A 15,053-nucleotide genomic window follows, 5' to 3' on the forward strand; every position below is an offset into this window, starting at 1 on the left:
GCCACTTATTATAGTAGTATCGTAATGGTAATTATTATGCATTAGTAAATGTTTTTTAACAAGCTTAAGACTCCGCATATCAAAGCCAATAATATTATTGTCCAACAGTGTTGATCTCAGCTGCGCATAAAATTGTAATCAGTTTTACCAGTAATCCCTGATCCCTCAAGGCAATAACAGATTCCTTGTGAAGGAAATGCTGAATATATCATACTAAAATAAGCTATTTGGTTGGATTTAATCACGTTCCGAAATAAGAAGATTCAATCTCTAATATCATAAGGGTTAGGACATCAGCAGTCAAGGAATCTCTATGTATATCTATGTATGTGTCATATATATATGTGGACATGTAATAGGCTAATGAGTTTCAGGAATACTATCTAACAAAGGTCTCCAGCCTCTAAGACCCTCATCAGCAGCATCATCATCATGGCACACAGGCACAGATGTTGCTTAGCAAGACTTCTATAGACCATTTCGTGAACTGAACCTCCTTGAATCAGCTTCTCGAGCTCTTGCTTACTCACAACCATCTTCACTCTCACAACACCAAGACTCTTCTCCTTGATGTTGTCACCACAATCTGTTAATCCATCTCCTTTTTTCTCTACCTCTGGATTTGCAAACCTGACGTTCTTCTTTGTCTTCTTATGCTTGACTGTGGTATTCTGCTTTGGCATGAGATAGTAGAGACGGCCACAGAGAAGCTTAACTTGTGGATTGTGATGAATCAATCTAAGTTCCTAAAGATCCGCTTCGTCGTTTGCACACTCGTATGTATCTAATCTCCTACTCTCAGCTCACCGATCACTCGTTCGTATGAACACAAAGAAAAGATATACACACACAGCTTTGGTTACCCAGTTCGGGATCCGATATGGATCCGGTACATCTGGGGCTTGACGGCACAAGCAACACTCCACTAGAAACAGTCAACTCAAGAGAATACAAAGATCAGCTCTCTAAGCTAAGAATCAAGATACAACTCTAGCTCTAGATGATCTTCAGCTTCTTCTCTCTCTGATCTCTCCTTTCTGTTACGGATGATAAGCTCCACCTTTCTTAATCTCTTAAGTAGACCAAGACCGGTACACTCTGAACCAACTGATTCTCAATAACCTTTCCCGGTTATCACCACTCGCTTCTTGTACCAATCACATTAAACTTAACCACTCCGGTTTACCGCTTAATGTGAATAATAATCTGTTGGATGTCACAGATCATAACAAATCTCCACCTTGACATCAACAGACCTGAGCTCATCCCTTATACCGTCAAGCATAGCCAATCTCCTAGCACTTGGCTACTCCAAGCTCTTCAAGAGCTTGTTCAAACTTCAAACACGGAATCACTTTTGTCAACATATCTGCAGGATTCTTCTTAGTTGACACCTTCTGAATCTTAACTTCCCCAATATCAACCATCTCCCTCACGAAACTCATCTTCAAAGCAACGTGCTTTGAAACCACAACGTGCTTCGTTCTGTCATGAAAGACATTGTTCTTTGCAAGACAAATTGCACTCTGAGAATCACACCCCACGCTAACTTCTTCCTGCTGATACCCAAGTTCTTCTGTTAACCCTCTTAGCCACAGACCTTCTTTAATCGCTTCCACCAATGATATATATTCAGCTTCCGTCGTTGATAGAGCTACCACTTGTTGTAGTCCTGACTTCCAACTGACCGTGTTACCTCCTACCTTGAACACATACCCGGTTGTTGACCTTCTCTTATCAAGATCACCACCAAAATCTGAATCTGAATAACCTTCAACCTTGAAGCTTCTGCCATTACTCTGTTTCTTGAACACTAACCCGACATCTTGAGTCTTCACTAAGTATCGTAGAACCCATTGAACCGCAGACCAATGTGTGGAGTCTGGACGGCTCATGAATCTACTCACCACTCCAACCGCGAACGCCAAATCAGGCCTTGTGCCTATCATTGCATACATAATGCTTCCCACCGCGTTTGAGTAAGGATATTCCTCTTCTGTACCAACACTGTGATCATCTTCCTTAACCGCAACCAACTTGAAATGAGCACCCAGCGGTGTTGACACTGAGTGTGCCTTATCCATGCGAAAAACTTGTAGAACTTTCTTGATGTATTTTGATTGAGACAATTGCAAGACTCCACCTGCTCTGTCTCTCTCTATATCCATTCCCAAGATTCTACTTGCAGGACCCAAGTCCTTCATGTCAAATTCACTACTCAACATCTTCTTGACTTTATTAATCTCAGTCACCTCCTTCGACACTAATAACATGTCATCCACATACAATAGCAAGTAGATATACTCGTCCTCCCTCAGCTTCTTGTAGTAAACACACAGGTCGAATTCACTTTTGTTGAAGCCATGCTTGATCATGCATTGATCAAAGCATTTGTTCCACTGACGTGGAGCCTGTTTAAGCCCATACAAAGACTTCACCAACTTGCAGACTTTATCCTTTTTCCCAACGACCTCATAACCCTGCGGCTGTTCCATGTAGATATCTTCTTCTATCTCACCATGCAGAAACGCCGTCTTCACGTCTAACTGCTCTAACTCCAAGTCCTTATCAACCACCATAGATAGCATGAGCCTGATAGATACATGCTTCACCACCGGCGAGAAGATTTCTTGATAATCAATTCCCTCCTTTTGGGAATAACCTTTAGCAACCAATCTTGATTTATACCTTGGATCTTCAACTCCAGGTATTCCCGGCTTGTATTTGTAAATCCATTTACAGCCTATAGCTCTTTTCCCTTTTGGTAAATCCACCAAATTCCAAGTCTTGTTCTTATCCAGAGAACACATCTCATCATCCATCCCAGCATTCCACTTCTTCGCGTCTTTGCTTCTCATAGCCTCATCATAACTCCTAGGTTCTTCACAGTCTATTTCTTCTGATACTGACAAAGCAAACGCTACCTCTGATTCTTCAGTGAATCTTGTCGGCTTGACAATTTGTCGACGAATTCGATCTCTCGCAAGTTGATAATCGCTCAAATCTTCTACTCCTTCTTCAGTATTGTTAGTTGTCTCTGATTCTGGTTGATCTGTTCCGTCTCCTTGTTGATCTACTCCACCTTCTATCTGACCTTCTGATTGTGTCTCTGAGCTTCCACCAACCTCAACTGAACTCTCCACAGACCCACCAGATTCTGATTGCATAGACCTCACTGTCTCTCCACGATCTTGATCTATATTCTTGTACATGAGCTCCTCTCTAAACACCGCATTTCTGCTGATCACTACCTTCTTCGCTTCCAGTAACCAGACCTTGTAGCCTTTAACTCCAGTAGGGTAGCCAATAAAGACCCCTCTCAGTGCTCTTGGCTTGAGCTTCCCCTGATCTGCATGAACATAGACCACAGCTCCGAATCTCCTGAGATGCCTATACCCTGGAACTTTACCAAGCCACAATTCTTCCGGTATGTTGAAGTCGTTTGCAGCAGAGGGAGTCCTGTTTATAATGTAGACAGACGTCGCTGCTGCCTCGGCCCAAAACCTTTCCTCAAGACCTGATTCACTCAAAAGACAACGAACTTTCTCCATGATAGTCCTGTTCATACGCTCTGCAACACCATTCTGTTGCGGAGTGTATGAACAAGTCCTATGCCTCTCAATACCATGCAATTTACAGAAATTATCAAATGCAATGTTACAGAACTCTAAACCATTATCAGTTCTAAGACATTTAACTTTCTGGTTCACTTGGTTTTCCACTAAAGCTTTCCATTCACAAAATTTACTAAATGCTTCATCCTTAGTAGCTAGAAAATAAATCCAGACCTTCCTAGTATAATCATCTATGATAGACAGGAAGTACTGTTTTCTAGAGATCGATAGATGAACATTAGGAGAGCCCCAAAGATCAGCATGTACGTACCTGAGCACCTCATTGGTGTTGTACTTACCTACGTTGAAACTGAGCCTCTTATTCTTTCCCATGACACAGCTCTCGCAGAACTCCATGTCACTTATCTTCTTCTTCTCTAGTATTCCCTTCTCCACTAATACTTTGATGTTCTTCATACTTGTGTGTGCAAGACGGCTGTGCCACAGCGCCGTATCGTCATTTGAAACGGCTGCATATGCTGATGGTGATACTGTGCCTCCATCTAACAGGTATAGACTCCCACACAGCGTGCCCTGTAGCGCTATCTTGTCGTTCTTATAGAACCGAGTCTTCCCTCCACCACCTTCTTGCTTGAATCCCTGCACATCAAGTGAACTTACAGAGATAAGGTTCCTCTTAAGGTTAGGAACATACCTCACACTAGAGAGACGATTGACCGTTCCTCCTTCTGTCTTTATGCGGATGGTACCAATTCCTTGAACTGATACTGCTCTGTCATCTGCAAGCAGAACTTGTCCACCAGTGACTTCTCTGAATTCACTGAACCATTCTCGCCTGGACGTCATATGGTAAGAGCACCCAGAATCTATCACCCAATTATCTTTCGGGTCTTGATCAGTGATTGCGAGTGCATCAATCTCCTGCAGTTTATCAACCATAACTGCTGCTTCCCCATCGTCTTCATTCTCCATTCGTTTCTTCCTAGCGTAGCAATCTTTCTTCACGTGACCTTCCTTCTTACAGTACCAACAAGTCAGCTTCGATCTTGACCTCGATCTGGACTTGTTGTTCGAGTTCCTGCCCCTGAAGAACTCCCTTTTTTCTTGCCTTCCTCGGGTCACATACGCTTCACCTGACCTCTGTGTAAGGTTGGAGTCCTTTACTTCCTTCAACTCCAGTTCCTTAGACTTCGCCGCATTTGTGACATCCTCAATTGTCAACGTATCTCTACCATACTTCAGGGTCTCCTTCAGCTGATTGTATTGTGACGGCAGTGAACTCAGCAGCAAAATAGCTTGCACCTCCTCTGAAACAGAAACATTTACACTGCTTAACCCGGAAACTAATTTCAAGAAATCATCTATGTTCTCATCAATCGATTTTGTCTCAATCATCTTGAATGTATAGAACTTATGCTGTAGATGAATTCTATTAGGTAGAGTTTTAGAATTATACAACCTTTCCAGTGTAGACCATATGGATGCAGCCGTTGTACAATCCTCAAGCTTCCGCAGCACATGATCACCGAGGTTTAAGATGATCATGTTCATCGCCTTCTCGGCGTTCTCTAGCTTCTCAAGCTGATGCTTCTTGATCCTTTCCTTGAAGTCTTCATCTACTTCGTCTTTCTTGATCTCAATCCCAGAATCTGATGTTGACGGAGCTTCAGTCAACGCGTCCTTCAAACCAAGAATCGATAGATGAGCTAACATCCGTTTCTTCCACATCGAGAAATCGCCTTTTCCATCGAAACATGCAATCTTGACCTTCGCCATTGATTCCTTCATCGCGACCACGAACCTGGCTCTGATACCACTTTGTGATGAATCAATCTAAGTTCCTAAAGATCCGCTTCGTCGTTTGCACACTCGTATGTATCTAATCTCCTACTCTCAGCTCACCGATCACTCGTTCGTATGAACACAAAGAAAAGATACACACACACAGCTTTGGTTACCCAGTTCGGGATCCGATATGGATCCGGTACATCTGGGGCTTGACGGCACAAGCAACACTCCACTAGAAACAGTCAACTCAAGAGAATACAAAGATCAGCTCTCTAAGCTAAGAATCAAGATACAACTCTAGCTCTAGATGATCTTCAGCTTCTTCTCTCTCTGATCTCTCCTTTCTGTTACGGATGATAAGCTCCACCTTTCTTAATCTCTTAAGTAGACCAAGACCGGTACACTCTGAACCAACTGATTCTCAATAACCTTTCCCGGTTATCACCACTCGCTTCTTGTACCAATCACATTAAACTTAACCACTCCGGTTTACCGCTTAATGTGAATAATAATCTGTTGGATGTCACAGATCATAACATGGATGAAGCTGACAATTGTTGGACAGAGAATCAAAGAGAGAGTAGTGACCAGAGAATTGGGTGAGGATGTCATCAACATGCATGGGACCTCTGTATTCAACTACTTCTCCGTCATTTTTCATAATCTTTATCACTTTCTTCTCCACTACTATACAATTGCCCATCTTTATAATTTATTTTCCCTAACTTTGTGATCTCTTCTGTGTAAATAATGCTTTTGGAGATTTGTGTGGAGTTTTGGAGATTTGTCTTTGTATATTTATAGAGTTTAGGGATACGTAAATGCCCTTGTATTTACGAAAATTGCCATTAACTTGGTAGGCCACTAGTATCTGGTGGGGTGTGGTCGGATGCCGGGTGGTGCTCTCATAATTGATTTGTTTTATTGTTAAACATTTTGTGTGCAAGTCCATTACACCAACCATATCTATACTTTGGTAAACATTTAAACATACTTGTTTCCACTGTTACAAACCATTTACAAAGTAATATAGTTTGAAATTTACAAAAAGACAAAGGGTTTTTAGGGGAGGCTTGTCTATATCTAGAAGTGGAGCCACTAGAACCATCACCACAAAAGGAGCCGAAATGACTTTTGATAAGTGGATGTCACCTTCCAAATGTGCAGCACAACTTGATTTCTATAATCATTCTTACACTGAACAAGCCCCATTTACCTTACTTGCTAACATGCGCCGTAAGTTCTCAACTTACTCATGTTATCATTATTATTGGTTACTATCATTATGTTATCACAAAACCTCACCTCTCACTGTACATATTGTCACTCGTTCCGTGTTATCATTATTTTTGGTTACTAGTAACGCATTATCTTATAAACATCCACTTGCTTGCATTTACTTCCGTTTCCTGATTTGTGTTAGTTTTGAATTGGAGTAATTCTTGGGTTCACCCCCTAGGGTGAACCTCTAGGTTCACCAACCAATAGTGTTTGATTATTTGATATTTGATATCTTTTAAGAAAGGAAACAACATTGAATTTCCAAATAAGATTATCTTTTTAAAATAAAACAATAAAAATACATAAAAATAGTTACAAAAAATAAATAAATAAATATTTTTAAGTCTTTAGCAAAATACTAAACCATATACCCTAAATCTTAAACCCTAAACCTTAAACTTTGGATAAACTCTAAACGTTTGAAAATCTTAAACCCTAAATCATACATTAAAAACTAAATTTTAATAACACTAAACCCTAAATCCTAATCACTAAACCCTAAACCCTTGGGTAAACTCTGAACCCTTGGATAAATCATAAACTCTAGAGTTTAATTTTAAATATTTTTGATTTACAGTTTATGATTTATCCAAGGGTTCAGGGTTTATCCAAGGGTTTAGGGTTTAGTGATTAGGATTTAGGGTTTAGTGTTATTAAAATTTAGTTTTTAATGTATGATTTAGGGTTTAAGATTTTCAAACGTTTAGAGTTTATCCAAAGTTTAAGGTTTAGGGTTTAGAGTTTAAGATTTAGCGTATAGGGTTTAATATTTTGCTGAAGACTTACAAATATTTATTTATTTATTTTTTGTAACTATTTTTATGTATTTTTATTGTTTTATTTTAAAAAGATAATCTTATTTGGAAATTCAATGTTGTTTCCTTTTTTAAAAGATATCAAATATCAAATACTCAAACACTATTGGTTGGTGAACCTAGAGGTTCACCTTAGGGGGTGAACCCAAGAATTACTCTTTGAATTGTTGGTCAAAGCTGTTGATTAAACTTGATGAAGCAGAAACAACATGCCACTTTATATTCATGCTTACGTACGTCTTCAATTGTTTTGGTTTCTTAACACAACCAGAATTGAGTTTGGTAACGTGGTATCCTCTTACGTACATACTTCCAAAAAGAAAACTAAACAGAATACAAACTAGTCCTTTGTACGCTTGAGTTTGTTTATATATTTAAATTTTGCTTTCAACTATTTTGGTTATTCACCAAACTTGATTTCGTGTGACGCCAGGTCTGCCTAAAATAAATTCGACGTCATTTATTGTTTTGGCAAAGAGAAAATGGACCATTGATTCATTTATTTAGCCTACTCTATATAACAAGAAAACCGAACACTAGTTACGACTTGTATTATGCTACGTTCCCAATGTAGGCTATATAGTATAGCTTGACCAAACTATCTTTATCCATCGCGATCCCACGATTACACATTTGAACATATAAACCTTTCTTCCATCATGGTTTGGTTACGTAAGCTTATACAAAGTTGATATTTAGAGAGGACCGGTCCACTTCATCTACTAATCTTGAAGCGCTTTCGATGTTAAGTGGGTTCAAATGGGTTCCACCAATGAAGCATGTTTCAATTTTTTTTATTCCTTGGTAACGAAGAATAAATGTAGGAAACTAAGAGGAAGATAGAGAGGTAAAGACAACAAAAAGGTTACACAATGGGTGGGTAAAGAATATAATATTTTGAGGCTTTTCTTAGGGTGAATGGTGGACGTTGACGCTCTAAGCAAAAGATTATATATAGTTATTAAATAAACCATAGATTTTGCCTTTGCTTACATTGTAGGGCATTGAGTGCACCTCCCCTCTTAGTGGTGGCGGCAGAAATTTTGTTACCGTGAAAGAGATGTAAACTGAATATCTCCAATGCATAGAGATATTAATTAATATCATCCATTCTTACATAGGAATCCCCCATGTTCGTATAATAACTTCATCTAGTAAAAGATATAGGTATTGTTAATTATAACTGTTTCACTTTGACAAAAGTGTTATTATAACTGTAATATGGAGATCTAGTCATATGTTATTTTGTAATTTTTTCATCACAAAGAAATTTCTTTATAGTGTTTGGTTTTATGCTTGACATGTATAATTTTGGTTTGTTTTGTAATTTACACATACCAATTTGAAACTAATATAATGTAAATATTGATAAATACAACTAAGAGAGTAGCTAAATTTGTTTTTTTTTTCCTTTAAAAAATATACTTCCATATAAACGGAAGAGTATATATAGATATTCCACACGGAAACAACATAGATAGTAGAACTTCAAGTTAAGGGGATCATTCTTTGTCCAAAAAAAAAGGATCTTGCATTCAAACGATAGATCTTGTTTGGTCGTAAGTGGAGTCCGATATAGCACCAAAAGCCCACTAGATTTCACAAATTATCCCTTCTTTTAAATTACTGTATGTGTTTTACGTTTGTCAAAATTTCATCTTTAATTATTTTTTTTATGTTTTGGTTACTTTTTCATTTAGTATAATTTTAAAGTTATATGTTACCAACTTTAATTTAATATTTTTTATAACTTAGTGCGTTATTTTTTCTATATATGAGTAATATTATTTACATTTTTTTCATTGGACAAAGCTTTTATTATTTTTAACTAAATAATAATATTAATATTAAAATTAATACAACTTAAACAATAAAAATAACAAATGTAAGTTGCAATTGTTATTCTTCTTCTTGAATTTTGCTTACTTTTTAGTTCTTAAGTAGATAACTAGATCTCGATCCACGCAACCACGCGGGTTTTTGTTTTTATTTATTTTTGTATAAATATTTTGTTTTCAATTCTAAATTGGTATATATTATAATATATATGTGTCTATCAATTTTTAAAACATAATAAGTTTACTGTATATTTTTCATTGAATAGATTGTTTTAAACTTTCACGTGTATTTGTATCTTCTTCTATATATATATTTTCGGATTATTATTTCATTATTAAAATTGTAACTATATATATATAGATTTAGTAAAATATTTTTTTATTGTCATATTCAAAAATATTGTAACATTTCACAAATTTAGAAAGTTTTTAAAAAATTAAACTTTTTGTTTCATAGATTTATATTATCGAGTAAATAATTAAACATTTAGTTTTTGTTTAATTTTTAAAATAAACTATAGAGTTTAAAATTTGTTTTCATTGGTTTAAGGTAGTAAAGATTAATCATTGTTAGATAATATGATTTTTATTATTAAAAAAAAAACTTTATAATTTTAAAAGTTAACATCGACAAATGTTTAAATGATTAACATACGGAGGTATAGTATTACAACATTAAATTATATATATTTAATTTATATTTTCTATAAATTCAATGAATCATCTATGGTTTAAATCCAATTATTGACAGTCCAATAAAAGTTTCGAGTATACCCAAAATTTAAATGATAAGATTAGATATTAAATGTAACATGGCTTTATAGGAATATGTCCACTAGATACGTTTTTAAAAATATCACACATAAATTAAAGTTGTGACTTCTGTTTTAATATATAAGAGCATGAGCATTGGTGAACCCCCCATTGGGGTTCACCCAATTTTTTTAATATTTTTTGGTGGGGCCATAAATAGTTATGAACATGTATTTGTTGTTTTCTGCATTAGTGAACCCGAAGAAGGAGTTCATAGGAATAAAATAATAATATAAATTAAAAAAAAAAATTTCAAATTATTGAGAATACATAAATAAAATATTAAAATATATTATAAATATTTTAAAACTTTTTATTCAATACATAAGAGTAGATTATATAAATTGAGAAATAGAAGAACATAAAAACATTATTAATCTTCATTACCAAACTTTTGCCATATATTTTCCATTAAATCAGCTTTCAAACGATCATGCTTCTCTTTATCTCGAACTTCTCTGCGAATGCCTAACATATCACCGACATGAATACTTTCTCTCCGTTGCACCCTCGAACTTCTGCTTGACTCTCCTGACTCGAACTCAGATGTATCAATTTGAGCGTATCCGTGTCGTTCGTTCTCTACTATCATATTGTGCAATATGACACAAGTTCTCATAATCTTTCCTATCTTTTCCTTGTCCCATAGTAGAGCTGGGTTTTTAACAATTGCAAACCTCAATTGCAATACTCCAAAAGCCCGTTCGACATCTTTTCTGGTGGATTCTTGACGTTCAGCAAATAGCTCAGCTTTAGGACCTTGAGGAAGTGGGATGGATTGGATAAATGTTGCCCATTTCGGATAAATTCCGTCCGTAAGGTAGTAGGCCATACGATAAGTGTGGTTGTTGACCTTGAACTTAACTTTAGGTGCTCGACCTTGTAAGATGTCATCAAAAACTGGTGACCGATCAAGAACATTGATATCGTTGAGGGTACCTGGTAATCCGAAAAATGCGTGCCATATCCAAAGATCCTGTGATGCCACGGCTTCTAAGACAATTGTCGGCTTTCCTGAACCACGTGTGTACTGACCTTTCCAAGCTGTTGGGCAGTTTTTCCACTCCCAATGCATACAATCGATGCTGCCTATCATCCCTGGAAACCCGCGTACCTCTCCGACATCGAGTAATCGTTGAAGATCTTCAGGTGTAGGGCTTCGTAGATACTCATCTCCAAACAAATAAATTATTGCATTAGTGAAATTTTCTAAACATAAACGTGATGTACTGTCACCAAGTCGGAGATATTCGTCATATGTATCTCCCGATTGACCATATGCCAGCATACGTATAGCTGCCGTACACTTTTGAAGTGCAGATAGCCCGTTCCTTCCGCAAGCATTTCGTCTTTGCTGAAAGTATGGAACTTCATTAGTTATACGTTCGACAATGCGAAGGAACAATGGCTTGTTCATTCGAAAACGCCTCCTAAACATTTCCGGTGGGTATGTAGGATTTTCCGTGAAATAATCGTTCCATAGTTGATTGTGTCCTTGTTCCCGATGTCTTTCGATATAAGCTCTTCTCGTCGGCTTGTTGGGATGAGCATGAATCACTGAGTCGATGAAATTATCAACTACTTGGTCAACCATTTCTTCTAAAGCTTCATCAACTTCATCACTTGATGAGGAAGACATTGGTGTTTTTTTTCCTAACATGACAAAAGTTTTCTTAATAATATAAAAGTTGTCATAATTATATAAATTATTTTCAAAATCTATATTTTTAAAATACTCTTTCATCATAATTATATAAAAGTTGTCCTAAGAATATAAAAGTTGTCTTAATAATTGTCATAATTATATTTTTATTACATAATCTTTTACTTTTGTGACAATATAAAAGTTGTCATAATGCTATAATTTATTTTCATAATCTTTTCTTTTTTTTCATATTCTATTTTTTTTTTTTTAGTATTACTCTATCATCTTTTATGTGAATAATCTTACACTTTAGTCTATAAAAGTTGTCATAACATTAGTCTATAAAAGTTGTCATAACATTAAATTTTGTTTTATACATTACTCTATCATTATTACTCTATAATCTATTTTATACATTACTCTATCATTATTACTCTATAATCTTTTCTTTTCATAATCTTATAATTTTTTCATTACTAAGTTGTATATTATACCTTGTTGTGGATCTTTGCGTGTGTCTCCGTTTGTGAATCACCTTGCAGCGAAATGGGAATCACTTGAATGTGTCGGCTTCCTTCAGAACTGGTACTAAATGGGAATCACTTGAATGATCTCGACTTTTTAGCATTTACAACTAAACATTCTTATCTCAGTCAATACAAAGAGAAGTGCTATAAGAGAATGAACTTGCTAGAGAGTAATAAGTGAGAGAAGTGCTATTTCATATAATGATACAATGCAAACATATATAGAGAGTTTGAAACCATATTACATAATCCGTGAATCAAGTTGTGACTGACACAATACATACTAAGACAATCCGTGAATGAAATAAGTGTAGCAAGAAACAAAACACTACACTTTCCCGTGACCAAAGATGGTCTACAGTCCAACTACCCCCAACATTAAAAAAAAAAACTAGGCTTCAACTTTACCGACTGATCAACTCCAACACCTTCACTCCAACCCGTGACCTGCACTCTCTGACCTGCAAAAGAAAATAAAACCCAATCAATAATTCATGTTAAGCATCGAATAAAGTTAAGCTAAGCAACGTAAACATTCCATCCGATCACGCTAAGCAAAGCAACAATACAAGGCACTAACCAACTCAAAGCATTTCACCAATTAGTTTATACTTAAGGGATTTTTCTTGATCAGAAAGAGTCTCCTCATTTTTGCCAATGAGACGATCAAGGATCTTTTGTTTAGAAATGTTATTTTTCAGAGCTAGCATGGTTTCTATTTGATCATAAGCTGCTTCATTCCCGTGTTTCTTGCGCTTGGCTGCTTTGCTCGCCTTTACACCAGGAGGCCTCACCTCTTCATCGTCACCCACCACCTCCGGACATGCTTCCTTCCTCTTCTCCTTTCCACCAACTTTCGACAACGCGTGTGACCTCCATTTCTGATCAAATCTCAGCTCCCTCCAGCAATGTTCAAGTGCGAACTTGACATTAAAGTCATTGAAGAAGATGTCATGTGCAGCTTTCATGACATCATTCTCATTTTGCCCGCTTGTCTGCTCCTTCAAAGCGGCTTCATGGCAACCAACGAACTTGCACACCTGCTCATTCACCCTTCCCCACCTCTGCTTACATTGACTCCATTCTCTAGGAACGGCGCCAATGAGCTGAGGGCTTGAGTTAAAATACTCCTCTATTCTCTTCCAAAACGCCCCTGCCTTCTGCTCATTAGCGACTATGGGATCCTTGCTCGTGTTCAACCAAGCGCTAATGAGCACAAGGTCTTCTTTGACAACCCACTTTCTTCTTTCTACAGGTTTAACTAACCCGGGTGAGTTACCAACTGCCTCAGCAGAGTCCATGTCGTGTGGGGGACTGCTCTGCGAAGCTAAAAGGTTAACAAACCCGGGAGAGTTGTAGGAGAAAGGATCCATTATCTTTTGGGTTTGGTTTGTTGTTTAAATGTTTGTGTGTTTTTAGTTGTGGATTTGCTATGTTTTATAAACTAGTTTTTGCTTTCATTTGAGATAATTAACTAAACCAGAAGAATTAAACAAACTCTACCTACCACAAGTACTTCACAAACGGCAGTGAATACACATCAACTCACTGGAAAATATTAACTACACCTAAGTACAATCTATTGAGAGTTCACAGCAACCAACAACCAACAAAAAATTAATTAAAGATTTTTAAAAGTTGTAGTTAGAGTTCTAGTTGGAGTTGTAGTTATTGTTGTAGTTATCTTTTAAGCTTTCATCACTTTTAGTTAACTTATTAAATAGTTAAACTGGTTATACCAATCAACAATTTGTAACAGCCATTTTCGAACTACATCTAAAGTGGGGTTCAGTCTTACCTTCGGTTTCATTCGAAGCAGACCTTCTCCAACGTAGCAACCTGCACGGTGAGGTCATCTACCTGCTCAGAGAGCATTTTAACCTGATCCTGGACATGTAAACATCAAACAAAAAGTGTTAGTCACGCAAAACATACCACACAAGTATTGAAAATGTGTTGTCACTAACCTCCAGTCTGTCGATCAGTTTACAGAGATTCGACGACCCCAACATCACTTCTTCAGCCTCCACCACCCGCTTAGTCAACCTTTCGATCTCCTCCTGCACACCTATCACCCAAGGCTGACGATAGTGGAATCCACCAGCCTTGGTTACACCATAAACAAATATCAGACACTCTACAATTTGCAAACCCATAAACGATAATCAAAGCGTTTAAAATCAAACTTACCTCGTAGTTCTTGCATGTGAAGAACCGCTTCCCCGGAAGAGTGTCGTAGTCGTCCTTCCGGCGAACCTCATCGATGATTCTCCCACCACATGGACACCTTTTGGGAATCCCGTACTCTGAATCGCTGACGAACCCTAGCATGTTTATGTGATCCTGTTGCCTCTTTGAATGTCTTCTCTCCTCTGCCGGATCCATCTGTGACAGAAATCAAATTATTAGCACATAATTAAGGAAGAATATGAGTAACTGAACCCTCAATCGAACTCCCATAACCATTAAAAACCCTAAAAAATAAAATCCCCAAATCGATTTATAATCACCCCATCGCAAATCCCTATCGCACATAAAATCTACGCTACCACACCGTCAATCTACTCAATACTGACCTAAGAGTGTGGAGAAGAGAAAACGTAATCGATTTGATGGAGAAATAACGACGGAATCGCCACGGCGTGGATTATCGCCTCGGAGAGAAAAAACCCTAGCTTTTTTCACTGATGAGAGAAATGAACTGGTTCACGCGTATCCCCTCCTTTCTTCCTCATCGACGCGGAAAGGAGAAGCCACTCACCGCCCGACGC

The 15,053-nt window shown here is 37.2% G+C and overlaps 2 protein-coding genes across 2 annotated transcripts; both read right to left on the reverse strand.

Moving 5' to 3' along the window:
• Positions 1–208: 208 nt before the first annotated feature.
• LOC106351154 (retrovirus-related Pol polyprotein from transposon TNT 1-94) lies at positions 209–6,935 on the reverse strand. Its single transcript, XM_013790972.3, has one exon. The coding sequence runs from the start codon at positions 5,361–5,363 to the stop codon at positions 1,296–1,298; it is 4,068 nt and encodes a 1,355-aa protein (XP_013646426.2). The 5' UTR covers positions 5,364–6,935; the 3' UTR covers positions 209–1,295.
• Positions 6,936–12,866: 5,931 nt separating this feature from the next.
• LOC106384760 (glutathione S-transferase T3-like) lies at positions 12,867–13,655 on the reverse strand. Its single transcript, XM_013824672.2, has one exon. The coding sequence runs from the start codon at positions 13,653–13,655 to the stop codon at positions 12,867–12,869; it is 789 nt and encodes a 262-aa protein (XP_013680126.2).
• Between the last annotated feature and the right edge of the window lie 1,398 nt (positions 13,656–15,053).

The sequence above is a fragment of the Brassica napus genome, chromosome A1 (genome assembly GCF_020379485.1).
Source record: "Brassica napus cultivar Da-Ae chromosome A1, Da-Ae, whole genome shotgun sequence".
Lineage (NCBI taxonomy): Eukaryota > Viridiplantae > Streptophyta > Magnoliopsida > Brassicales > Brassicaceae > Brassica > Brassica napus.